Source organism: Sapajus apella, unplaced genomic scaffold, assembly GCF_009761245.1.
Source record: "Sapajus apella isolate SASKATOON/1434 unplaced genomic scaffold, GSC_monkey_1.0 scaffold45, whole genome shotgun sequence".
Taxonomy (NCBI): domain Eukaryota; kingdom Metazoa; phylum Chordata; class Mammalia; order Primates; family Cebidae; genus Sapajus; species Sapajus apella.
In genome coordinates this window covers 19,175,563-19,201,660 of record NW_022436985.1, presented here as the reverse complement: position 1 = coordinate 19,201,660, position 26,098 = coordinate 19,175,563, and the positions used below count along the sequence as shown (strand labels likewise).

At 40.9% G+C, this 26,098-nt stretch overlaps 2 protein-coding genes across 4 annotated transcripts in view; both read left to right on the top strand.

Annotated features, from left to right (window-relative positions):
• Window positions 1–10,334, top strand: part of FRAS1 (Fraser extracellular matrix complex subunit 1) — a 464,791-nt gene extending 454,457 nt beyond the window's left edge. For 2 of the 3 annotated variants that reach the window (XM_032239833.1, XM_032239834.1), the window contains 4 exons: window positions 672–838; window positions 3,158–3,363; window positions 5,400–5,546; window positions 6,604–10,334. In XM_032239833.1, the coding sequence (XP_032095724.1) occupies window positions 672–838; window positions 3,158–3,363; window positions 5,400–5,546; window positions 6,604–7,197 (1,114 nt within the window). In that variant the 3' untranslated portion in view covers window positions 7,198–10,334. The remainder of the gene's footprint in view (window positions 1–671; window positions 839–3,157; window positions 3,364–5,399; window positions 5,547–6,603) is intronic. The other variant, XM_032239832.1, reaches the window with a different exon arrangement.
• A 4,102-nt stretch (window positions 10,335–14,436) lies between these two features.
• ANXA3 (annexin A3) overlaps window positions 14,437–26,098 on the top strand; it is a 60,172-nt gene continuing 48,510 nt past the window's right edge. The window contains exons 1-2 of the mRNA XM_032239831.1: window positions 14,437–14,642; window positions 17,237–17,289. Of these exons, the coding sequence (XP_032095722.1) occupies window positions 17,275–17,289 (15 nt within the window). The 5' untranslated portion in view covers window positions 14,437–14,642; window positions 17,237–17,274. The remainder of the gene's footprint in view (window positions 14,643–17,236; window positions 17,290–26,098) is intronic.

Here is a 26,098-nt window from a genome sequence, read left to right as displayed (position 1 = left end):
TGATAGCCATATAGAGATCCATTCAGCAGCCAGATATGTGTTTCTGGAGCTTAGAGGAAAAATCGGGATTAGAGAGTTAAATTTGGCATTACTACCTTTGAGATGGCAAATGCACTCAATGACGAGGCTGAGATCATCTCAGGTGAAATTATTGAGGGAGAACAATGGGGGTCCCAGAACTGAGCCTTGGGGAACCCTTGACTCAGGAAGAAGGCTGAGAGGAAGGCACGCAGAGCAAGGCAAGAGAGTATCGCCTAGCAACATCCTGAAAGTGGGACATGCAATAAAGTTTTGATCAGGTCGAACAGTCAAAGCCTCTGAGCATGCAGCTCTGGGAAGAAATACAGCTGGGCTCCAAAGCAGAGAGCACTTCAGAAATCAAAGAGCAACTTTGGGAGCACCCAGAATGAAAGGGCCAAAAATAAAGCAAAGGACACCAAACAGTCTAAAGACTAATTAATTATTTTTTAAGACTAATTTATTATTTCTATTCAAAAACAATAACAACTAAAGTCCTTTTATTACCTCACACATCCCTTTATTCAGTAAATAGTGCCCACGACGAAGTTTCATGTACAATCCTGAGGAAGGTAGGGAAGGGAGGGCAACTCAAATGACATATGCAAAGCTGACACTGCTCTCAGAGAGCTCTTGTTTCTCCTTGCGTTTAGATTCCTGATACCCATTGCATTCCAGCAGACCAATCGCCCCGTGCCAGTCGTGTATTCACTCAACACTGAATTTCAGCTCTGCAATAACGAGAAGGTGTTCCTAATGGATCCCAACACATCTGATATGTCACTGGCAGAAATGGATTACAAAGGAGCCTTTTCAAAAGGTAGGTTGCTTCCTCCACCTGCAGAAGGAGGCTCTGCCTGGATATGAGAAGCTTTTGGTAAGTTGCTGGACCAACATCTCTGCTCATAAGCTCTCAGTCAGTTTTCCAGTAAAGAGCCCTCAGGGTTGGTTCCAGGACAGCGAGGATTGAATCAAGGAACAGGTCCATTTCGTGCTGTTTAAAAATCAAATCACACACTTGGCAGTATAATGATTGGCAGTGTGATGCCATGGAAAAGCACTGGTATGAGTAGTAAGAGGACTGGAGTTTCCGACCAGATTTTAGCACATTGTCTAACTCTGGGTCAATTACTTTCTCAGTTCTCCAACCCCATTGCCTACCAGTCTCAAAGGGATGCCAAGCATGTGTGTTCTCCATCCTGCTTTCTCTATTGGAAATGGCTCACTTCATGGTCACTTCTCCATCTGTCTGCTGCAGGCTGGATTCTATCCTGTCTTTCTCATGTCAGTGACACCAAATCGATGTATTCTGCCACTGTTTTCCTGTTTGGTTTTCTTTGAATCAGCCTCAATCAACACCATCTGGCCTGTCAGATGACTCCTTCTCACTCTCACTCTCCTGTCCCTGGTCTCCAGCCTCTGCCCCTTCTGTGTCAGTGTCCCCAGGTTCCATGCTTAGCTCATTCTATTCTGGCTCTGAGTGCTGCCTCTGGTCATTCCCGTGGCTTGGGTCATCGCTTTACTCTGAACTTCTTATACTTCTACTGCTCTGTGGCCATTCTATAGGATTTGACATCATCTTGGATCTCTCCAGGCTTCATTTCTATGTTACCACATGCAGAGATGAAACTACCAAAGCTCCCCAAGCAGCATGACTTTCAGACACCTGGAGATGCCTAGGACTGGACTTGTCTCCTTCCAAGCATGCTTCTCTCCATGCCTGCTACCCTACTGACTGCATCACCATCCTCTACGTGCCCTAATCAAAAATCTCAGGGTTACTTTCAACTTCCCCATCATGTCCTACATCCCATCTATCATTAAGATGAGTGGAATCTGATTCCTAGATGTTTCTTGAGTTCATCCTCTTGCTTTACAGCTATATTTTAAGTGCCTATCCCTTACTAAAGGATTAAAATATCCCCTAGCAGGTCTCTGGGACTCAAGTCTCTGTCCGTGACCCATTCTCCATGTTTCTAAGGCCCAAGTGTGTATTACCTTTCTGGTTAAAACCCTCCAGTGTTTCTTATTACTTATATATTCAAGTCCAGCCTCCTCAGCACTGTTTATTTACCCAGGAGCCTCTCCTGCCAGAGCCCCTACACACCCTCCACTCTTGTCACACTGACTTACTTAGCACCACATAGTGAATGTTTGGGATGAGCATTTGGAATTAGCTGGATTTGTACTAATTCCAAAATCCTCCTCCCACTACATCATTGCTGTGGAAGCTTGAATAAGTTACTTAAAGTGGGAATAATAATTGAAGCTATCTTTTGGGCTCTTGGGAGGATTAAGTAAGATGGTTGCATGTAAAGAGCTTGGTGTCATAGCAGACACATAGGAAACAGTGCCTACACCAGGACTTAAACCCTTGAACCATTCAGTATTTTGTACATGGACTTTTTTTTTTTTCCCCCAGAATGTTCTCTTCTGCCTCTCACTCCCACCCCAAACGCACTGTCTGACAAATGCCTACTTGTGTTTCAGGATACTGCTCAAATATTGTCTCTCTTGAAATCCTTCCATACCATTCCCCAGTCAGATTTCTATAGTTGGTTTCATGCTCTCTTAACACGACATAGCTTCCGCTATTGTGGTATGTAACAATATAGCATTTGGGTGATTAATAGAGTATTGTGGTGGTTTGGTTTGAGAGTAGCATAGCACCTTCACTTGGAATCCCACCCTCACCATTTGCTTGCTTTGTGACCTTCAGCAAATCACTTAGCCCCACTCAGTACCTCAAGTTTCTCAAATGCAAAATTGTGAGCACTACATGAGTTATTACATGAGAAGGACCTGGTACAGTATCTGGCAAATATTATGAGTTTGATAAATGTGAGCTATTTTAATCAATCACTGTGCATTTATTTCCTTCCTTTCAGCTGCATCTCACACACCTTTGTATCCCCTGTGCATAACAGATTACTTTGCTTCCCTTAAATGCTTAATTAATGCTTATTGAAAAAAAGAAGCAATAAATTAAAAGTATTTTAGGGGCACATGGAACCATAGAGCTCTCCATAGAAAGTTGCTTTTTACTCTAAAGGAGCATGTTTAAACCCTTTCAACCATTGACATTTGTTTCTCTTTCATTTTAAAGTCTGACCTAATTAATGCCTTTCAACCTTTTCAGGTCAAATTCTTTATGGCCGAGTGCTTTGGAACCCAGAACAAAACCTTAACTCTGCTTACAAACTCCAGCTGGAGAAAGTCTATCTTTGCACGGGCAAGGATGGCTATGTGCCTTTCTTTGATCCCACGGGGACGATCTACAATGAAGGGCCGCAGTACGGATGCATTCAGCCTAACAGACACCTAAAACACAGATTCCTGCTGTTGGTATGCTGAGTGTTCTCACTATTGTGTTAAAGAGTAGACACTTGGACAGATTTCCTTAGCTATGACTTCTGCCTAAAGTAGATAGAGATCCACTCTTGTTGGCGTCCTCTCTGTGTTTGTGTTGTTTCTCTCAGATCGGCTAAATACTAGTACATATGCAGTGGTTATGGTGGGTAACAAGACAACTTCTATTGATGTCCCAGGAAGAGGAAACTCTAGGCCAATATTTCTCAAAGTATGGTTCAGAGACCTGGAGTGTCCGCATACTCTTTCAGGGAGTCTACAGAGTCAGAATTACTTTCATAATAATATGATGATGACTCTTTTTTTTCATACTTATTCCCTCATGAGTTTAGAGGGTATGAAAAGTTTATCAATAAAATTTCAGATTTTACATTGTAACAACTATTTAAAAAATAACCACTCACCAGGTTTTGATTTAGTATCAAAAAAGAGGCAGAGCATGATGGCTCATGCCTGTAATCCCAACACTTTGGGAAGCCAAGGTGGGAGGATCATTTAAGCTTAGGAGTTTGAGACCAGCCTGAGAAACATAGGGAGACCCCATATCCACAAAAAAAAGATTTGAGAACTAGCTGGGCTTGGTGGCATGCACTTGTAGTCACAGCTACTTAGGAGGCTGAGGTGAGAAAATCACTTGAGCCTGGGAGGTCAAGGCTGCAGTGAGTCAAGAGAGCACCACTTTACTCCAGGCCTGGTGATAGTCCGAGACCCTGTGTCAAACAAAAGACATAATTATTTGAAAAAGCGAGGCAGGTGGATCACGAGGTCAAGAGATCGAGACCATCCTGGTCAACATGGTGAAACCCCGTCTCTACTAAAAATACAAAAAATTAGCTGGGCATGGTGGTGCGTGCCTGTAATCCCAGCGACTCAGGAGGCTGGGGCAGGAGAATTGCCTGAACCCAGGAGGCAGAGGTTGTGGTGAGCTGAGATCGCGCCATTGCACTCCAGCCTGGGTAACAAGAGCGAAACTCCATCTCAAAAAAAAAAAAAAAGAAAAGAAAAAGCTATTAACTACATAGCTTTAGAGGCCAGATTTTCTTCATACACTTTAGCCAAAACAGCATATCACAACTGATTGAATTCAGAAGCAGTTATGAGAATCTAGCTCTTTTCCTAAGATTATAAAAATGTAAAATGCCACCAGCTCTCTTTTTGGGGTGAATGGATGAATTTAGGTATTTTCACTAAAAAATATCTTACTTAGGTTAACATGTAATGAGTTCCTTATTGTCAGTTTAAAATGAATTAATAAGTAAGCACTCTTAGAATTTTTTCAGGTTTAATTTTTAACACAATAAATGTCGATAGATATAAGTCACATAAACACAAACTCTCTGGGGTTCCTGACTTTTAAGTGTGTAAAGGGTCTTGAGACCAAATAGCTTGAGAATTATTGGGCTGGAATATCTCACTTTTTGCATTTTGAGATCACAAAAGTCGCCACATGTCCTTTTTGGGAAGGACAGTGGGTTCCCAGAGGAAGTGTATTAGTCTGTTTTCATGCTGCTAACAAACTGAAACTGGGTAATTTATAAAGGAAAGAGGTTTAATTGACTCACAGTTCAGCATGGCTAGGGAGGCCTCAGGAAATTTACAATCATAGCAGAAGGGGAAGCAAATATGACCTTCTTCACATAGCGGCAGCAAGGAGAAGTGCCAAGCAAAGGGGGAAAAGCCTCTTAAAAACCATGAGATTTCATGAGAACTCACACCCTGTCACAAGAACAGAATGGAGGTAACCACCCCCATGAATCAATTACTTCCTACCAGGTCTCTTTCATGACACATGGGAATGATGGGAACTATAATTCAAGATGACATTTGGTGGGGACACAGCCAAACCATAGCAGGCAGCCACTGACTTAAGGAGAGGGCTTTGCAGCACATACTGGTCCAAGCCAAGCTAACGCCAGGAGTGATCAGTACTTTTCCCCTCGCAGCCACTGCCACCTACCAGTACAGAGGAGCCATATTTCTAAATCTCGCATTTCTTTTTTCTGAAATCCTAGGACCGCAGTCAGCCAGAGGTAACTGATAAGTACTTCCATGATGTGCCTTTTGAGGCTCACTTTGCCTCTGAGTTACCCGATTTCCATGTGGTCAGTAGCATGCCAGGTGTGGATGGATTTACTCTAAAAGTAGATGCACTCTATAAGGTGAGTTTGGTGAGAAGAACAGATGCTTAAGACCGAGTCTACTTTAAAGCTTGCGGGGGGAGAAAAAAAAAAAGGAGGACTGCAACATCTCTGGATTCTTCATCATTCCGCCATTCTTGCTGGCAGATCTTTTCTTATTGTTGTTAAGCTTATCATCCACCCAAAATTTTCACATGTATCCCCAGTAGACAAAAACAATGACACAGTTCTTTAATTTGCATATAGTCATTTGTCATTGTGCACATCATGGCTGCATATGATACTCCAGTTTTTCCTAAGTTCTTTTATACGGCATCCACTTTTGGTTCAACGCTAGACCAGCTGATTTTCATGGACATATGGAAAACATTTCACAAAATCATAATACTCTACAGCAATTTAGAAGGGCAAGAATTACTACTATTTGGTAAACAAAAATACCTTAAGTTTCAGCAATGAACATGAGCTTTCAAGATCAAATTTCACTTCTTTTCCATTTCCAAATAGCAATCTACGACCCTTCAGAACCATTATCATGCTTTAGAAGTTATTTCAAAACCATGAAGTGTTTTAATGAAGGAAGATGTGGGGGAGATAAAATACTTGATGATATAGCCTGATCCAGAAAGTGTTCAGAAAATGTTTGTCAGGTATCTATGCATTATGCACAGAGTATATGTTTAGTGAATATTTTGTTGAATGACTCCATTTTTGCTGAAGTTCACCAATAAATAGTAAATTGACATAATACACAGTTGATGGTCACTGTAAATAAATGTGGTTTTTAATGATATTATTTCACTGCTATCAATAAAGACAGACAAATCATAAGCATTCACTTAGCTAAAGAGACCACAAAAGGTAATTTCTTAGGCTATTCCATGTACACATAGGGAAACAAATAAAGAATGTGAATAGCTGACTCAAGATCATCTTAATTTGGAAATAAAATAGAAACTATATTTGGTTCAATTCTCTATGTATTAGTAGACATCAACCATGGCCATTATCTCTCCATTTCCTCTCTTCAGAGGTGGTCTGTGGGCAATAACAACATGTTTGCTTTGTCTCCCTGCAGGTAGAGGCAGGACATCAGTGGTATCTCCAGGTGATCTACATCATTGGCCCTGACACCTTCTCAGGGCCCCGTGTGCAGCGCTCTCTCACAGCTCCATTCAGACGCAATCGAAGGGACCTGGTGGACCCCAGTGGCCGGCTGACCCTGGATGATTCCCTGATCTATGATAATGAAGGAGACCAAGTCAAAAATGGCACCAATATGAAGTCCCTGAATCTGGAGATGCAAGAGCCGGCGGTAGCTGCGTCTCTGTCACAGACTGGGGCATCCATTGGCAGCGCCCTGGCTGCGATCATGCTTCTACTTCTGGTGTTTTTGGTGGCTTGTTTCATCAACAGGAAATGCCAGAAACAGAGGAAGAAGAAACCCGCAGAGGACATTTTAGAGGAATATCCTCTGAATACCAAGGTAGAAGTGCCCACGAGGCACCCGGACCGGGTAGAGAAGAACGTGAATAGACAGTACTGCACTGTGCGGAACGTCAACATCCTGAGCGAGCCTGAGGCAGCTTACACGTTCAAAGGTGCTAAAGTAAAAAGACTGAATCTGGAAGTCAGAGTTCACAACAATTTACAAGATGGAACAGAAGTTTAACGGAGGAGACCTACGTGTATTTTTTTCTAAAATCATTTTTATAAAATGGGGGGAAATACTGGTATTTTTATAATCTCGCAGATAAAAAAGGGAAAACTATAGCTTTGAGTGGCAGACGGCACACATCACATGCATCAACTCACAACTGAGCTACCTCATTCAACAAAGAACCACTGAGACCCCCAGAGTATTAGAGTTATTTCTGTAGATCCCTTGAATAGCGTCAGCAACTGTACAGAGCTCCTTCTGTAACACTGGTTTTAGAAAACAATACTTTAGTATCAGGACAGGAGTCAAACAATTAGATTAGCAGTTGGAGATGAGAGGACTGGGTAGTGTACCATGACAGACCCCAGAGAAGAGCAGGTACAGGGGCTTTGGTTTCCTCTCCCAGCCCCAGTTTTCTCCCACAGGGCTTTTCCTGAGCTCCCAGACAGCAGAGTATGAACTGCTGACACCCAGATTCCATTAAAAATTCTGCTAATCAACACAACTCATATATTTGCTTATGGTTTCCATTTGACAGCCTATGCTCCATGGCCTCTAATTGTACTTTGCTTTTCCAGAGCCGTTTTCACCTGGAGATTTCGATGTGCTTAAGACTACTGTAGAATCCTCTGAAAACCATGGGAGTCTCCCCTGGCTGACTTCTGGTACAGAGAACTCCCTCCTATAAAGGGGGAGATGAAACCCCAGTTAAGGAGGGGCCTGGCAGGCATATCAGCGCAAGTTAGTGATGCGCTTCACCCCAGGGAGGTGTCTTTGTTCCCAACTGGTTTACTGGGCACTGAGACATCCCACCCTGACCAAGGATGCTGCAAAACAGGATCAATGCACTATGACCTTTTAATTCAACATTGCCATAAATGCTTTAAAGAAAACCCACCTACTCCAGGAATAGACAATCCTGTGTGCTTTGCTAGCTGTGGGACTTTATATTCTGTTAATGCTTTGGGAAAGTAAGTGATTCATTTGAATATGGCAAATCAGGAGAAAGCCCAGGTTGGGGTGAAATCAGACTTAACAAGTACAGGCTGGTTCTCCTTGCTGTGTGTGACACAGCAGACAGAGGCACTGTTCCTGGTGCAGTATTTCAGGGATTTCTCTTTGAGGGGTTCTTTTCTGGTAGCTCAGGCAATTATTTTTGCCATATCAGCACATGACAAGGCCATAAACACATGGCTGTAAAATAATTTAGTGTTCAAGTATCAGCTTAACTCTTTTGTGTAGGGTACACATGGCTTGCTTTTGTTTCTTCTTTGTTTCTGACTTATTGGCAGAAACATAAGCATGTGTGCCATGCTGTTTTGAATTGGAGGCACGGTTTCATTATTCAAGAGTAAAAGACATATCCTCTTCTGATGCATGGCACACCACACTCACCAAGCAAATAACACACCCTTCACATTGTGTAATATTTATATGAGAATAACTCAAGCTCTTTGAGAACATTCCAAACTAGTAACACTTTGGAACTAAAAGCTAGAAAGAATGAACTGTGAAAGGTTCTAGGCAGCTCTGTGAGACTCCAAGCTCCTTGAAAGCAGACCTTTGTGAGCCGCGCCTTTCATTCTTCAGCACTGCCTTGCATGTAACAAGCTCTCCAGAAATGTTGTTGAATGAATGAATGGTGTCATGGGTGAGTGATAGGGAAATAAATTTAGGAAGGGAAAGTGAGATAGTATGGTGGCAATATCACAAGGGAGGAGAGAAGAAAACAATTATCTTCTCTAATTGGATTATAAGATAGTCTTTTACTTGAAGCAAAGAAACACCATTTTACAAAGGCATGATTCTGGCGGTGGTCCTAAGGGAAGCATGAACGAAACATTCTTAATAATGTATCAGCAGGAGGTAAGACTATGAACTGGCATCCAGAATAGGAGATTTAGAGGAAAGTCTGATTTAGCATTCTGAGATGAGTGTCAAGTTTTCAGGAAAGAATGAATTGGAGTGAGCCCAGAGTCTGAAATTCCTGACAGGTCAGGTGCTGCTTAAGACCAGCTTAGGCAATTCAGGAAAGAACTCCTGTTTCAGCCTCACGGACACCCAGAATTGGTATCTCATGGCTGGAGAGCTGATCAGCCAGGCACAGAATCTCCAGAACAACCTAGAGAGTGAATGCTAATTTGCAGAAGAAATTTCCATTTGGCCCATTATTTGTAACTGTGTAATTGCTCCAAGTGCCAGAATGCTTACACATTAAAGCAGCACCTTTCCATTTGCCCAGATGTTCTTCTTGCACACCCCTTCCATTACTGCTGAATAGGACATTGCATGGGAAGAGTGCAGAGGTGGCAGAATGAAGCTAGAGTAGGAAGGATTAAAGACTGAACCCCAGAGTGCTCCCAGCAACCTCCACGGACAAGGTCTGAAATGACAAGGGCAAGAGTAAAATAGGAAACTGTGTGAAAGGAAGCCCCTTGCAGTATTTTTGCCTCCCATTCTTTCTGCCCCTTACCCCACTACATGTACATTATTGAATGCCAGTACTTCTCTAGTGGATGCACACTTGTTAAATAGTGTTAAGAGATGTGGAAATGAGATATACCCCTTTGATGTAGAATTATTCACTTGGTTTGTTTCATACTTCATTATAGGAATCAGATAATTTGATAACTAATGTGGATTACATTTCAGTCAAAGCCCTGCTTTCAATTTCTCTGATGTGCTCACTAATGCTTGTGTGTGTTTTACTAACCTTTTATATCTTGCCTTCAAGTGAGAAGGAACAAACAACTCTCAGAGGTTGCTACTTGCTATTATATGCTGGTTGTGAATGTTAAAAGAAAGAATGATCTGCACCATTTTTTCTGCCTTGCTGCCCTTTTATTGTACCCCAGGCCTCCTAGAGGACTCCTGCAGATTCTATTGTTGTGGGGGGATATAGTGTTGAAATGTGTTTGCACAGTCTTACGATATTCAGTCTCAGTCTCCTACAGATAATTTGTTATTCTTGGATACTACACACCTGCTCAGACTGAGTAAAACATTTGTGGTGCTGTCAACCTGATTTCTTGACTCTCAAATGATTTTTGTATTTCCAATATGAATTTGTGTGTTATGAATTTCTGATTTCTCCAATAGCATATGCCACTATATAAATTTGTATTAAGAAATGACAGTCTGGTTGTTTTTGTTTGTTTTCCTGTGTTCTTTTTAGATTATGTCTCTCATTAATATAGACACTGCCTTTAAGATGGCAACATTCATTCTAAAATTTGAGGCAGTCTTTTGGAGAAAAGGGTGAATCTGAGACACATATAAACTGTATGAAGAGTAAGATGCTGAATAAATTATATATTCCCAGATTATCATGGGTCTTCTTTGGCAATCAGTTGAAATTCTGAGACCAAGAGGAATAATTAAAATCTCTCTGTGCCATATAATAAGATGATTTTTGTATTTATTATCATCAAAACTTCTAAAGAAACATGGTACAGTATGAGGGTGGCTATGTCCTTCTGTGCACATGCAAATATTTGAGCATGCATCACTGAAAAAAACCCTGAAAAAAATCAAAGCTCCAAACAAGAGTTTATTGCTCTTGAAGGAAAAAATCACAGAGTCAAAATGGAAATGAACCCAGTTGGTCTCTGCATTCTGCAAGCCTGTGCATTTGTGTGCCTTTCCCTTCTGATTAAACAAAAAACTGCCAGTAACAGTGACCAGCAGGGCTCTGTTGGCACATTTGCAAACTCAGCAAGACTTGAGAAAACATGTTTATAGAAAATCTGGGGAAGGGATGCCACAGCCAATCCGGAAGTTGCTGAGATGCTGCCAGAAGCTTAATGTAAACTTCCATCCTCACAATTTCCTGTGCATTAGAGCACTCTCTCCACCCTGGAGTGAATTTCTCTAGGGTACAGAGAAGCTGTATCAGGAACCAGTCTAAGAATTGTTAGCATTGTCTGTGAAAATGCTTCTGAGACTGGAAATGTGGCCATAAAATTTAGGGATCTTGAGGAATAGTGGCAGAAAATGAGTTCCCATTTAGAATTTAAAATGTCTCATAGGCTGGTTTTGAAGAAATGTACTGGGAGTGGTGGAAGGAGACTATATTTGGAACAAGTTATTAGGTTCAACTACATGAAATTGATTATTTGATAGGTTAAAAATAGTCCAACATCAATAGTTTTGTGTGTCTCAACATATTAGGATACCACAATATGTAATAGAGATTCTGTCCCAAATGAGCCACAGAGAACTATTAAATAGAATCCTGTGCACTGAGAGTAGCAAATGCACCGGGACTGTTACAGGGATTATATGAACTGATATATTGAGCATATCTGGCAATGGTCCAATCAAGAACAATGACTTCCTTATATTCTGTACCTCATTCAGTCTTCATAACAACCCGTAAGACATAGTTGTCCTGGATAATTTTCTTTGAAAATTTCATATGAATGTCAGAATTTCAAATCTTTGAAGGCCTTTGCAAACACAACTTGATGTTACTTTAAAATGGTCCCAACCTCCTATAACTTAAACACTTGTCATGAAAAATTACATCATTTGATTGATACAATAAAATAGACCTATGCTGCAACCCTCTCTAAGAAAGCTAGCAAACTTTTATCCCTAGGCTCATTTTGGTTTAAGACTAAGTTCCAAGACTACTCAGCAAGTTACAAAAGTTATTAGAATCTCAGTCTCTAAGATAATTTTCACAAATTGTTTAAAACCAGTATCAAGATAGCTCTCTTAAACATCCCACTAAGGAATGCTTTAAAAATGAACCAGTGCCAGATACTAGCAACTCCCAGGAGTCCCTGTGATGCTGATTCTATTTGCTCCACATTGACTCTGCCCTGCTATGTGCTCCAGGAAACCGACTTTTCATCAACTGCTTCTCCAAGGCTCTCTTGCCTTTTGGCTTCTGGTTGAGGTTGGCCACGTGCAACCACTGATGAGCGAGAAGATGATGTGTGTTTAGCCTCCTCCCTGCTTCCTCCTGCCTCGTGATTCTGGGGTGGCTGGCCATCACCCTCCCTGGCCACAGGTCCTGTTTTATAGCCTCCCTTCCACAGTTCCAGTGTTCACGGGTTCTGATGAAACCCCTTCCCCCTCCTTGCCCATGAAAGGCTAGAGGCAGTTATGATTTCATCCTGTCCCTAGTCCTTGGGGACTACATCATCCCTGTGGATACCTGACTGAACTCTGCCCACGTGTTTGTAAATAGCCCCTTTATTTGACTCTTTGTTCAGAACCTTTGAGTACGCTATCTCTTTCTGTCCAAACTCTTATACAGTCCTTAAATTCAATGCCAATTTCTTCTTCTCTAATGTAAATCACAATTAAATACTTCAACTCAAATCTTGTCTCAATTTTAAATTTGCTTGTTGTTATAAAGAATGATGTGCTGATAAATGCTTCACAACTAGATTTTGGGATAAAGGGAGGCTCAATTTATAGTATTTGCTAGTGTTCGTGTTGTAAATACTCCCACCATGGCTGAATTCAACCCACTAGCATAATTTCACTGAATTTGGAGTTGGGAAGAGACACACCGTAGTACAACTTTATGCACTATTTTTGCCACATGTATACAATAAACACAACCTGGAAAGCATCGATAATAATAAAATGAGGTAAAATAATTTGGAAGTGGTTAATTCTGAGTAGCCATTACCATTGTTTTTAACATAATTTATTTCATTGTATTTATTTAACTTGTAATAATGTCTACATTTAACACTGGCTGTGAAATGCCTGAAAATTTAGGAAGGGACTTTCACATGCTAGTATAACCCAGCTCCAACACATCACTGTAACAGCAAATATATATTTAACAGCCACAATCACTTAGTCAATTCATTTTTCCCTCACATTTTACCATATGTTCTAAACATATCTCAATAACTTTTCTTTAAAATTTTGTATTTGGCTGTTAAATCATTCTTTTGAGCAGGGTGCTACAGGAAAATTAGCCTTTTACAAACCTGTAAATTTCTATGTATTCAGGATAATGAAAATTTCATTAAATAATCTTTTCTGAATTCTTTTTCTGGATAAGTATAAACCTGGATTCTAACAACATCAACTAATATTTCCTTCTAACAAAACTCATCCTTTGAGGGAAAAAATAGTTTTATAGTATTCCATGGCATGTTTCTAGTCTAAATGGTAGTAAGTGGGCTGTTGATACCACTAGAAAAACTCAGAAAACAATAAAACTGCATGTTAAAGTTATCATCCTGAAATCAAAGAAGTAAAACATCACCTGTTACTCATTTTCTTCTGGCTACAAATCTAGCCCTATTACTTCCTAATTGTCTGGAATGCAACTCGTAGAACTTACTGAGCCTGTCTCTGTATCTGCAAAATAGAGGCCATCATACCTAATTCACAGCTAGTTGGTAAGCATGACATAGATCAATTATGTAAAGTGCATTACCCAATGTCTGGCATGAATAATAATAATTTCCACCCATTTCATGCTAATCTCAGAATTTTTTTAGATAACATGGGATTTAAGTTTATTGTGGCGAAGTCTGAATGGGAGTCAGGAATTACTATGCAGAACAGAATGCAGAACACCATCAATGCCTGATACCCAATACATGGTAAATTTTATTATCTTCTACATCCTTCCACACGAAACTGCTCGTAATTCCCTTATACAAGTTGGGCTTTAATTTTCAGGCTCGATAATTTGTTTTGCTCTTCCAGATGCCCAGAATGCCCTTCCATGTTACCATCTCCCTGAGCCTTTGGTTGGAATCCTCATACTAGAGGATCAGTACGTTTAGCAGAGGAACTACTGAAATAGTTGGGTTCCAAACACTGGCTCTAGTATTTACTTTCCGTGTAAACTTGCTGAAGTTACCTAACGTCTCTGTATCTCAATTTCCTCATGTATAAAATGGGGATAATATATCTACCTCACAGAGTTGTCGTCAGAGCCGTTTTAACGGCAAAAACCGCAATTTCTTTTGTACCAGCCTAATAAACCAGTGTATATTCGTAAATATGTTAGAGCAGCGCCTGACACAAAGTACTTGCCAGATACATGTTATTGACTGTTATTAATGTTAGGTGTCCGCCACCTACACCACGCGGTGAGTTCCTTGGGTGTGGGGACAGTCTAATCTCCGAGTCCACACTACCTAGAACAAAATAAGCATCGCAGTACATTTGAGAAAGAGAAGGTGAGTGGAAACCGAGGGCGAAACGAGGGCGTAGGGAGAAGGGGTGGGGAAGGTTAGAGGCCGGTGAGGGAGCAGAGCTGCAGGGATGGAGCCCCGCGGCCGCAGGGCGCGGCTTCCCTCTCCCAGGGCCTGGGGCCGCAGGCAGGTGGAGCCTAGAGGCCGGAGGTGGGGCAGGAGGAAAGGGTGCGGCCGCGATCCAGGCCCGGAGCCAGCGCGGAGCACCAGCACCCGGGGCGCACACCTTCGCTCGCAGTTCGCCGGCACGCTAGTTTCCCGCCACCGCGCTTCGGGGTAAGTTCAGCCTCCAGGCTCGTCCCCGTAGCCTCGCTCACCGCCGCCCGCTGCCTGGTGTCTTGGGGAGGTCGCTGCGCCTCTCCCAGTTCCCCCGCGAGCGCAGCTCCGTCCGGGGCAGGGCCGGCGGCTGGCGACCTCGCCGGGTCCAAACCCAGACCCGTGGGTACGGAGCTGGAGGGACATTAGTCCCGCATTTCAAAGTCGAGGAGGCTGGAACCCAGAGGAAGAAAAGGGCAGTGCCCTTGGGTGGGGGGGGGGCGGGTCTTGGCGGGGCCCAAGCTGATACTCCGCTGTCCTCCCTCCCCGAAAGCGTCGCTGATCACAGCTAGCAGCTTAGGGGATCCACTTAGCCATCTCAGCCTCCCCAGTACTAAAGGACTAGGAGAGAGAAAAAAGCTGGGAGTCAGAAGGTTCCTCGGGGCCCCGGCATCGCAGACGGGGCTGGCTCAGAGGTCTGCTTTGTGGACTTGGAATCCCACCCATCCTGTGAGCACGTTCTCCTCTTCACGTAGCCAATATATTTTATTTTTTACTTGTTTTTTTAGAAGGTAGGAAAAAGTGGATTTGCATATTGGGGGTTGGAAGTTCAGAAGGTTGCTTTTTCCTGAAAAGACTCACCGTTTTCTTTGCAACAGAATCCGATTCACTAGATATGACTCATTCCCTTGGCATTTGAGTCTCCAGGTGGAAGATTTAGATACTTGATTGCAAATGACCGTATATAGGAAATTATGCAGGTGCTGGGAGGTTCTGGGTCGCTGGAGGCCCTTCTGGCTGCTGGTAAGAAATTGCACAGCCAGGGCCGAATTCTTTCCAAGGATTTGTGTTCAGCACTGACAGCAAGATTCTCCCCTCCAGGAGAAATACGTTTACTGTATTCATCAACATCATATTTTAAAATGTAACCAATTAATACGTTATTCCATGAAGATATCACTTTTGTTTTTCACGAAGTCAGAAAACTTCAGACTGACCAGAAAGGAAATTTTTAAATGTAAAGAAGACCAGAATCTTGTTCCCAGAACTGTGGTTGTGTAGAGAAACCTGTTTAGACATAACTGTAGAGGAGGAAGTAAAAGGAAATGATGCAATCCCTTTCAGGAAAGGGTATGTTGAAGTTCTGTGTAAGTCATTTGGCCTTCACTGTGGAGTAATTCTGTACTTCTTAAAAGTTAAATGACAGATTAGTAATAATTCTAAATAATTTTCAAATTCTACTGGATCAATGCATATCGAGTGTCAGTTTAGTCAGGGGTGGGCCAGACAGTGGGGTAAGGCAGAAGCATGGGGGTTAGATTCATACCTTTAGAGTCTAGCTGCCTTGATACCATAGGGGACCACTCACTAGCTGTGTGACTATGGGACATTGCCATCCCTCTCTGGCCCCAGCTTCTTCATACGCAAAATGGAGATGCAATACCTAACTCACTGGATGATTTTGAGGCTTGTATTAAATCATTCATTCATTCAATACGTTTTTTTTGTTTTTTTTTTAATATCTACTGTGCCCCAGTGAACACAGATAAGAAGAATCCGCAGCCTTGTGAAATTGAATTCATTCAATGCTAGCAGCACCTCCTTCTTCACTTTTTACAGGGGAGGAAATTGAGCCACAAAGAAATTGTGTTTAGCTTTAAGAGGCAAAACTGGAACTAATAATAATTTGTTTCCATTGTATAGGGTGGTTTGACTTCTGATTTTTAGACTTCATAATAGTTTATCTGGCTGTAACCCCTCATAAGTCAAAGAGATGCAGTGTTTTTTATAGAGATGCAGTGTTAGACTCTAACTAGAGAGCGGACTGCCCTAGGCCACAGAGAGCCTGAAAAAACCAGGGCTAAATATTTCCAGAGCCTGATAGCGTAATTTCCCATTGAACTTTGCTCTGGGGGTATCAGGGAATTTTTAGAATATTTTGTTCCCAGGAAGGGTGGGAACAACTTGCATTTCTAAATCAACACTGGAGATATGCCAACATGTTTGAATACTATCTATGTAAGAAAAGTGTGTCTGGCTCCCCAATCAAAGAACTGTCCCTTTCACCTCTGCACCCTACCAAGGACTGGACCACCTCCTCAAAGAGCAGACATGTCTTTGTAACAGACTATAGGCTTGGAGCCTTGTAAAATGTACATGGAGGTTTCACAATCAGGCACAAGGAATCCAACTGAAGGCAGCAAAAATTTGTGCTGGTTTGGCGAGAAGGAGCAAAGTCCTATGTTTATGTTGTTATTGATCCTTGTGGTAGCCTGACAGTAATCAGCATGGTTCTGCTAGACTTTAAATAAGTCAAAAATTGGCTTTTCAGCAAGCATATTTGTTAGCATCATTTAAGCACAAAGATTTTTTTCTCTCTCTTATCTTGAAGTCCTCGCAGGTCTAGCATGGTCCCTTGTATATGGTAGATACTCAGTAAATGTTTATTTAGCAAATGGGATACCCAATGTCAGATACATCCTCTTCCTGGGAAGAGAAAGTTTTTCTGTGACGGTTGACTTCTGTTTTCTGGATTCAAGATTAAGGGTTGGACTGAGGTTATTGTGCTCTGAATCACATATTGATACCATTTACTAATTTTTTTCTTTTAATAGATTAGTGTGATCTCAGCTCAAGGCAAAGGTGGGATACCATGGCATCTATGTGGGTAAGTAAAAATTAAGCCTTCACAACATAGTAACATATATGAGTCAAACCAAAACACAGAAAGTCAAGATAGCAAGAAAAATTTTGTGAAAGTTTATAAGTTTATCTGACAAAATTAACATGCCAGAAAAGCCAGAGGATGTTAAAAATAATAAAATATTTTTAAGTGCATTATAAAGTTACATAGTTAAAATAATTTATGATGACACCAAAACAGAAAGGTCAAAAACAGATAATAAATGTAGTATATAATTTGGGAATTTATTATTTGATAAAGATGACATATTGGAGAAGAGATGAATTATTCAATACATGTTAGAAAAACTTCTAGATGTTTGAGGGAAAAAATAAATCTGTATTCCTTTTTCTGCCTTACAATAAAATAAATTCTACGTGTATAAAATACAGAAATGAAGAAGATGAAATATGAATGGGCCGGGTGTGGTGACTCATGCCTGTAATCCTAGCACTTTGAGAGGCCGAGGTGGGTGGATAACCTGAGGTCAGGAGTTCGAGACCAGCCTGGCCAACATGGTGAAACCTCTTCTCTACCAAAAATACAAAAATATGGCCAGGCGTGGTGGCTCATGCTTGTAATCCGAGCACTTTGGGAGACCAAGGCAGGTGAATCATGAGGTCAGGAGCTCAAAACCAGCCTGGCCAACATGGAAAAACCCCATCTCTACTAAAGATACAAAAAATTATCTGGGCATGGTGGCGTACGCCTGTAATCCCAGCTTCTTAAGAATCCCTTGAACCCAGAAGGCGGAGGTTGCAATGAGCCAAGATCGTGCCATTGCATTGCAGCCTGGGCAACAGGGAGAGACTCCGTCTCAAAAACGAAACAAAACAAACAAACAAAAATAGTCAGGTGTGGTGGCACACGCCTGTAATCCCAGTTATTCAGGAGGCTGAGGCAGGAGAATCACTTGAACCTGGGAGGTGGAGGTTGCAGTGAGATTGAGATTGCACCACTGCACTTCAGCCTGGGTGACAGAGTGAAACTCCATTTCAAAAAAAAAGAAAAAGAAATGTGAATGGATTGAAAAATTATCTTGGAGTGGGGAAGGCACTTACAACTGTAACACAGAACCAAAGGCCTAAAAGAAAAATATTGATCTATTTTAACTACATACAAATTTATAATTATGACAGCCAACAATACCATTAGTAGAGGCAGAAGACAACTCACAGGGGAAAAATATTTACAGCACATTAGACAAAAGCCTTACTTCCTACCATACAAATAAATTGAATAAATCAATTTAAGAAATCAGCTTGATGGAAAAAGTTGCAAGGGACATAAATAGGACATAAAAAGGATTCTAAATGTCCAATAAACATCAGAAGGTACTACAAGGTCAAACATGGTGGCTCACACTGTAATCGCAGCATTTTGGGAGGCCAAGGCAGGAGGATCACTTGAGCCTGGAAGTTCGAGACCAGCATGGGTAACATGGCAAGAACCATTCTCTAAAACAAAGCAAAACCTTCAAAAATTAGTTGAACATGGTGGGGCGGTCCTAGCTACTTGGGAAGTTCAGGTGGGAGGATCGCTTAAGCCCAAGAAGTGGAGGCTGCAGTGAGCCTTGTTCATGCCACTGTACTGCAGTTTGGGTGACAGAATGAGACCCTATTTATTGGAAAAAAAAAAAAATCCTGCACCTCACTCAGAATTGAAGAAATGTAAATATGATGAGAAACTATTTTCTACCTAAGAAATTGGTGAAGGTTAAAAAAAAAAGGAATGTTGCAGAAGATGTGGGCAAGGTGATACTTTCATTGTCTGTTTACAAGAGAGTAAATTTGGTACACTTCTGGATGGAATTTTGGCAATATCCTCAGTGCTTAAATGCACATGTCCTTTAAACCCAATAATTCCATTTGTGGATATGTATCTTATAGATAAACTTGCATAAAACTGAAAAAACAGGGGCCCAAGGATATTCGTTTATGTTAATAAAAACATGCAGACAGCATAAATGCCCATCCATAGGGTAGGAATAAGTAAATTACTCATTTATAACTTATAGGCATTTTTATGTGATGGTTAAAAAGAATGGGGCTGGGCTCAGTGGCTCACACCTGTAATCCCAGCATTATGGGAGGCTGAGGTGGGTGGATCACCTGAGATTAGGAGTTGGAGACCAGTTTGCTCAATATGACAAAACCCCATCTTTACTAAACATACAGAAAATTAGCTGGGCATGGTGGTAGGTGCCTGTAATCCCAGCTACTCAGGAGGCTGAGGCAGGAAAATCACCTGAACATGGGAGGCAAACATTGCAGTGGGCTGAGATCACACCACTGCACTCCAGCCTGGGCAACAAGCACGAAACTTCATCTCAAAAAAAAAAAAAAAAAAGGAAAAAAGTGGATCAGCTGTATGTGAACTGACATTTTAAAAAAGTCCAAAGATATATTAATCAATTAAAAAAATCAACTTACAGAATAATATGTACAGAGGGATTCTGTTTACTAGAAAGAACAAAGAAAAGAAAAAAATATACAGAAAGACCATTACATGAAAACTTTGTGGAAAGGTGGAATTATGAGAAAGGGAGCTCTTCAATGTATCACCTTTTGTACTGTTTGATTTTTTTTTTTTAATCATGAGCATACATTATATTTTATAAGTAAGGGACAGGTCAAATTTAAAGAAAAGCCTGTGCAGGGATGTGACCATCCCTTGGCTTGGGCAGTATGGATGGAAGGTGTGCTGTTGGAAGGCTTTGTTTGGCTCAGATTACTCCCTTCCCACTGGCTAGGAGGCTAATCTTTCATCTTTCATCTGAAATCCCTGCTACTTTTATGGACATCTCAGAGTCAGATGAAAAAAGCATCTCTCCAAAATGCTGGTGTTAAAAAAGAAAAAAAAAACCTCCCTCTGGCCCTTGCCCATGAGTAAATTGACATGGAATTAGTTGGGCAGGCTCTCCCGCTGACACCTTCAAAGTCATGGCACGTTTCTGAAGGGCTAGGAGAGACCCATGTGAGTGTGATCAAGGGTGTATTCTTTTCCTATTGCAGCTATAACAAATTACCACAAATTTAGCAATTTAAGACCACACCCATTTATTATCTTACAGTTCCGTATGTTAGAAGTCTAAAGTGGGTCTCACAGCACTAAAACAAAGGCGTTGTTTGGACTGCATGCCTTTCTGGAGACTTTGGGAAGAATCCTCTTCCAAGCCGGTTTAGGTTGTTGGCAGAATTTAGTTCCTTGTAGTTGTAGAATTGGGTTCTTAGTCCTTGCTGGCTGCTGGCAGAGGCTGTCTTCGGCTCCTGGAGGCCTCTGCCTGTCCTTGTATGTGGCCCCTACGTCTCAGAACCAGCAGTGGTCCATCAAATCTTTCTTATGCATGGAATTGTTTTGGCTTTTCTTCCTGGAGCATCTCTATTCTGCCTTTCTCTTATTCCTCCAGCTGAAGACATTTCTCTGCTTTTAAGGGCGCATGTGATTAAATTGGGACCACCTGGATAACATGGGCTAATCCCTGTATTTTAAGGTCTGGAAACTTAATTATGTTTGCAAAGTCCTTTTCATCATTTATCATAATATGTTGACAATTTCCAAGGATTATAGTGTCGACGTTTTAGGAGGCTGTTGTTCTGTCTACCACGGGGGCTAGGAGTATGGCTTCATCAGGGATGATAGCATTTGGCATCAGATGGCAGGAAAGAGAGGCGGGGAGGGGCCAGAAAGGGAAGGCTAACCTAAGCCTGGAGGGCAGACACTCACATGGAGAATAAGGCCCTAGCCAGAGAAGTGATCCTACTGTTCCTGGGTTTTTGTTTTGCCTTTTTTCCTATTTTCCTCCTCTCCTTCAATTAAAGAACTAATATTTATGAGTGAGATCTCAGAGAGTAAAGATTAAGAACAACTCAGAACCACTATGGAAAGCAAGATAGCAGTTCTCCAAAAAATTAAAACTAGAACTACCACATGCTCCAGCAATCCCACTTCTCGGCATATATCCAAAGGAAATGAAAACAGGGTCTTGAGGAAAGATATCTGTACACCCATGTTCACTGCAGTACTTTTCACAATAGCTAAGAGGTGGAAGCAGCCCCACTTTCCATTGACAGAAGAATGAAGAAACAAAATATGGTACATACACACAATGGAATATTATTCAGTCTTTAAAAACACATGCTGTGTGACAGGAAGAAAACCCTGTCACATATGGATGAGTCTTGAGCCCATGATGTTAAGTGAAATAAGCCAGCCCCAAAGAGACAAAATACTGTATGATTTCATTTATATGAAGTATCCAAAGCAGTCAAATTCATAGGAACAGAATGCTGACTGGTGGTTAGGACTGAATAAGGAAAGAAAAAAAGAGGAGTTGTTGTTTAATGTGTATAGAGTTTCAGTTCTGAAAGATGAAAATTTCCGAAGATCTGTTTCAAAACAATGTGAATATTCTAACCACAACTGAATTGTATACTTAGAAACGGTTAAGATGGTAAAACCCCTCAGATTTCCAATTGTAAATATTCTTATCACAAAGTTTTATGTGTTCTTTTGTTCTCTCCCCCACACAAAATAACATACACACTCAAACATAAATAAGCAATCAAGTCCTTGCATTTCTACGAAACTGTAGACATGGTTATGTGTATGATTAGCTTATTACAGTGGTATGATCAAGGGAGAAGTCATTGGTTGCAATTTCAGTGCATTACTATTGAAGATGAAAGAATGGCTGGTTTCTTAGGTCATTTATATTCTATCTAGGGGTGTTGCAACCCTACCATTGTTTCCGATGAATAAACAATCTATGTTGCATTAGCATTTCGTTTGTTTGCAGATTTTTAATATCTCTGTTCAGACATATGTTCTATCACTTATACCTTATACCAATAAGGACCTGATACCTTATTGGTCTGTACTCCTTGGACTTGGGGTCCCTTGTCATATGTTGCCTATAGGTCCATAGCAAGCACTTAGGAAGCCCACAAATTAGAATATCTTATAACATGGCTTTTTATTAAACTACCACATCAGTATTTTTTCATTGTATACCTTCTGTTGTACAACACTGGCTTTCCTATGTAAATATTCGGAGTTCTTTCCTCCTTAATCAATTTCTAACTTACATTTACAGAATAATAATAAATGTAATTCCTATTTGTTTGAACTATCAAATTAGAATTGTTATTATGATACTAGAATTTTTCTTTCCCTCCCTCCCTTCCTTCCTTCCTTTCTTTCTTTCTTTCTTTATCTTTCTTTTTTTTTTTTTTGACAGAGCTTCACTCTGTTATTCAGACTGGAGTGCAGTGGTACAATCATGGCTTGTTGCAGCCTCAACCTCCTGGGCTCAAGCGATACTCCTGCCTCAGTCTCCTGACTAGCTGGGAGCACAGGCATGCCCCACCATGCCCAGCTAATTTTAAAATTTTTTATAGAGATGGGGACTCACTATGTTGCCCAAGCTAGCCTCGAACTCCTGAGCTCAACTGATCCATCCACCTTGCCCTTTGAAAGTGCTGAGATTACAGGTATGAGCCACCACACCCAGTGATGCTAGAATTTTTCTAAATTAACTCACAATTGTTGTAATCGCCATGAACTGTTATTAACATCCTAACTTAATATACATTCTCCTTGCACCACTCCAAACTCTAACTTACAAAATGAGGAAAGGGAATGTAAAGCCACTCTGCAACCAAAGGATAAAAGAAGTTTTATAAAAATATATTACCTAAATTCAATGCCTACAAACTTTGTTTTGAAGTTCACCCAAAACAGTTAAATAATTAAAGCAGCAAATACCTAGTGCGACAGGCTCTGCTGGGAGCAGAATGAAGACAGTCTAACCACAATCCCAACTCTCCCTTTTGGAACTCCCTAATTGTTGAAAAGGTAGGGTCTTGAGCAAATTTCATAGTCTTTCTCTACCTCAGTTTCCTCATCTATAAAATATGCATAGTAATAGTACCTATGTCATCTAGGGTTTGCAAGCATTAAGCCAGTTCATGTAAAATGTATTAGCAGTGCGTAGCATGGAGTGATCACACAATAAATGTTAGTTTTAATCAGCATGATTTCAATATGTTAATTTTATTCTAAAACATATTTCTTGCTAAATAATATCACTGCAACTGTTTTTGTACAGGGATTCTGCCTATTTTCTGGGCCCGATTTTACTACACATCAATAGCCCCCTCTCTCCATTGGAATGATTCTTTCAGCCATCTAAAAGAGATGGTTTATCCCCAAACAGATTCTTCCTGACCACTCTTATTTTCAATATTTCATAATATTTTAAACACATATATATTTCTAAAGACATAAAATACTTCCTTTCAACTTCTCACTACAAGTGGGCCTACTGGAATACATTTCTGACACTATTCAGCGTTAGCGTCAGATTCTACAGTTTTAAGGGCTCAGTCTTCAAAAAACTGCCCTCACTTCAGATGTCAGTTGCAAGTCTCAGGAATCACCTGCACTTCTGGCCAACTGGCTATAAATTTGGGGTTTTCTTTGACGCTCTGAAGTTAAAGCATTCCCTAGAACAACTCACAGAACTCACGGAAAGTGTTATCCTTATGATTAGAAGTTTATTATGAAGAATAGAAGCTCTAGAAGGGTCCTGGACCCAGAGCCTCCATGCCGTCTCCCTATAGAGTCAGGGCACCTCACCTTCCCTTCGTGTCAGTGTGTTCAACAACCAGGAAGCTCCTCTAAGCCTCAGTGTCCAGAATTGTAATTGGAATTCCATTATGTAGGCACCATTGATTGATTAAATTATTTGTTACATGATTGAACTCAATCTCCAGCCCCTCTTTACTCCTCAGAGGTCTGGCTGACCCAGAGTTGCAACCCTGTGATCAAAGGGCTGATCTTTCCGGAGACCAGCCATCATTCTAAAGCTATCTAAGGGCCTGCCATGAGTCACCGCAATTGCATCACAAAGTCACTCCCATCACTCAGGAAATTCCAAGGGTTTTTGAAGCTTTGTGCCAACAATGAGTACAAAGACCAGATACATTCCTAATTATGCTACACATATATAACTCACATTAAGACACACAGTTTCTAAGATATATTCTTTTATTTTTGATGAAAGTTATATTAAAAATAAAGTTATATTAATACCAATGGCACTGGCTCTCTTATGCTGATCAGAAGCTCTGATTGTTAGCTGTATTTTTCATATATGGGAAAATGAATTAATTTTTGATAATAAATATAAATTGGCAAGATACAGTCATTCAAAAACATGGGATCCATATAGGAAATATTGAAAAAGCGATCTGCGGTGGTGGAAATGTTTGGGAAGGCTGCCAAGATGCACACTTGCAGATAGGAAAAGCTGATCCATGATCATGTGTTCACGGTGAGAGTTAGAAGGCACAGCCTCCCTTCCCTACTCAACCCTTCCTCTCTGCAGGGAACAAGATTGGTGCAGTTTGATACATGTGGACACAGTGGTCTCATTTCTACTGTTAACCCAGAGGAATGGCAGTAGTGATAGGGCTCTTAGGAAAGGTGCAATGTGCTAACATGAGAGAGAATTTTGGGAAGATAATGACTTTCAAATTCTGTCCCATGGAAGACACCTGCCCTGGGCATTTGGATGCTGTTGTTCCTGGGTTCCAAGAGTTTGTGAGCGTCCTGTCCAGTCTCATATTTCTTGCTTTGACATGGACATCCCACTAGACCTTCCTTTCCTGGTGTGGTTGCTCTTGTTTGCCATGCAAATTTAAAACATGTGTGAGGAGAAATTTGTGTTCATGCATGTGGATATGCTGAACTCCTCTGGTCTCCCTCCTGTCTGCCACATCCAGGAATGGAAGATCAAGGTTGGTGATTATTTTCATTGAAAGAGACTTTTCATATCCCAAGAAGAATAGGTATCTTTCCTGGTTAGGTGCTGTTCAAGTCTGCTGTGTGTTTTAAACCATGTTCCCTAAAGCTGCTTTAGGTAAATATTGGCACTCAGACAAGTATACAAATGGTCTTTTGCAGGAAATTGATTTAAAACAAGTTAGACCTGGATTTCAAATCAAAACATTCAAGATTTGTTTTGGGACGAAGACTGGAAAGCAATACCACATTATCTGAGTGAGAAGAGAGAGGCTTCCTAGGAACGAGTGGAATGAACATGAAAGAGCTGTTCTTTGCCACTCCCCAATCTTAGCCCAGCTGTGAAGAAGGGAGGGCCTCTCTTTTATATTTAGTCATGATAAAACTATAGAATGCAAAGGTAATATTTAGCCATTAAAAAAGCCTGGTAAGTCAGAGGTAACAAGGGAAAGAAAAGGTTTTAGATCAAAGAGCAAGGAATGTAAAGTGGAGAAGGTATGATTTGTTCTCTTGAACGTCTGTTGTTTTGGTGGATGTAAAGCAGTTAGAAAGAAAAAGAGGTATACAGAGTGCTGAGCAATAAAATGAATACACAGGTCTCACATGAATTAAAAGAGAATAAGTCAAAAGGGGAGAAATTTCTCAAGTCTATCCCTTCATTATCAGGTCTTTGCTCCTTTCATTTGTAACTATTTGTGTTTGATTCAGTACCTCACATAGGTTCTGGAGCCATGTTTAAGTAAGAGTAGTGACAGCACCATGTGAGCAGGGTTTAAGAAAGGTGAGAATAACATTTGTAGGATTTTTTATATGTGGCACGGAGCTCTGAAAAGTCTGACAGTCGCATTTGAGAATTATTGAACAAGATGTAGAATAAGAAAACATTTTTTATTCATTTATTCGCTCAACTAATATTTACTAAATATCTTTTATATGCCAGATATTGGCTTTGGCAGCAGAGCAGAGAAAGAGAAATAAAAAAGCATTG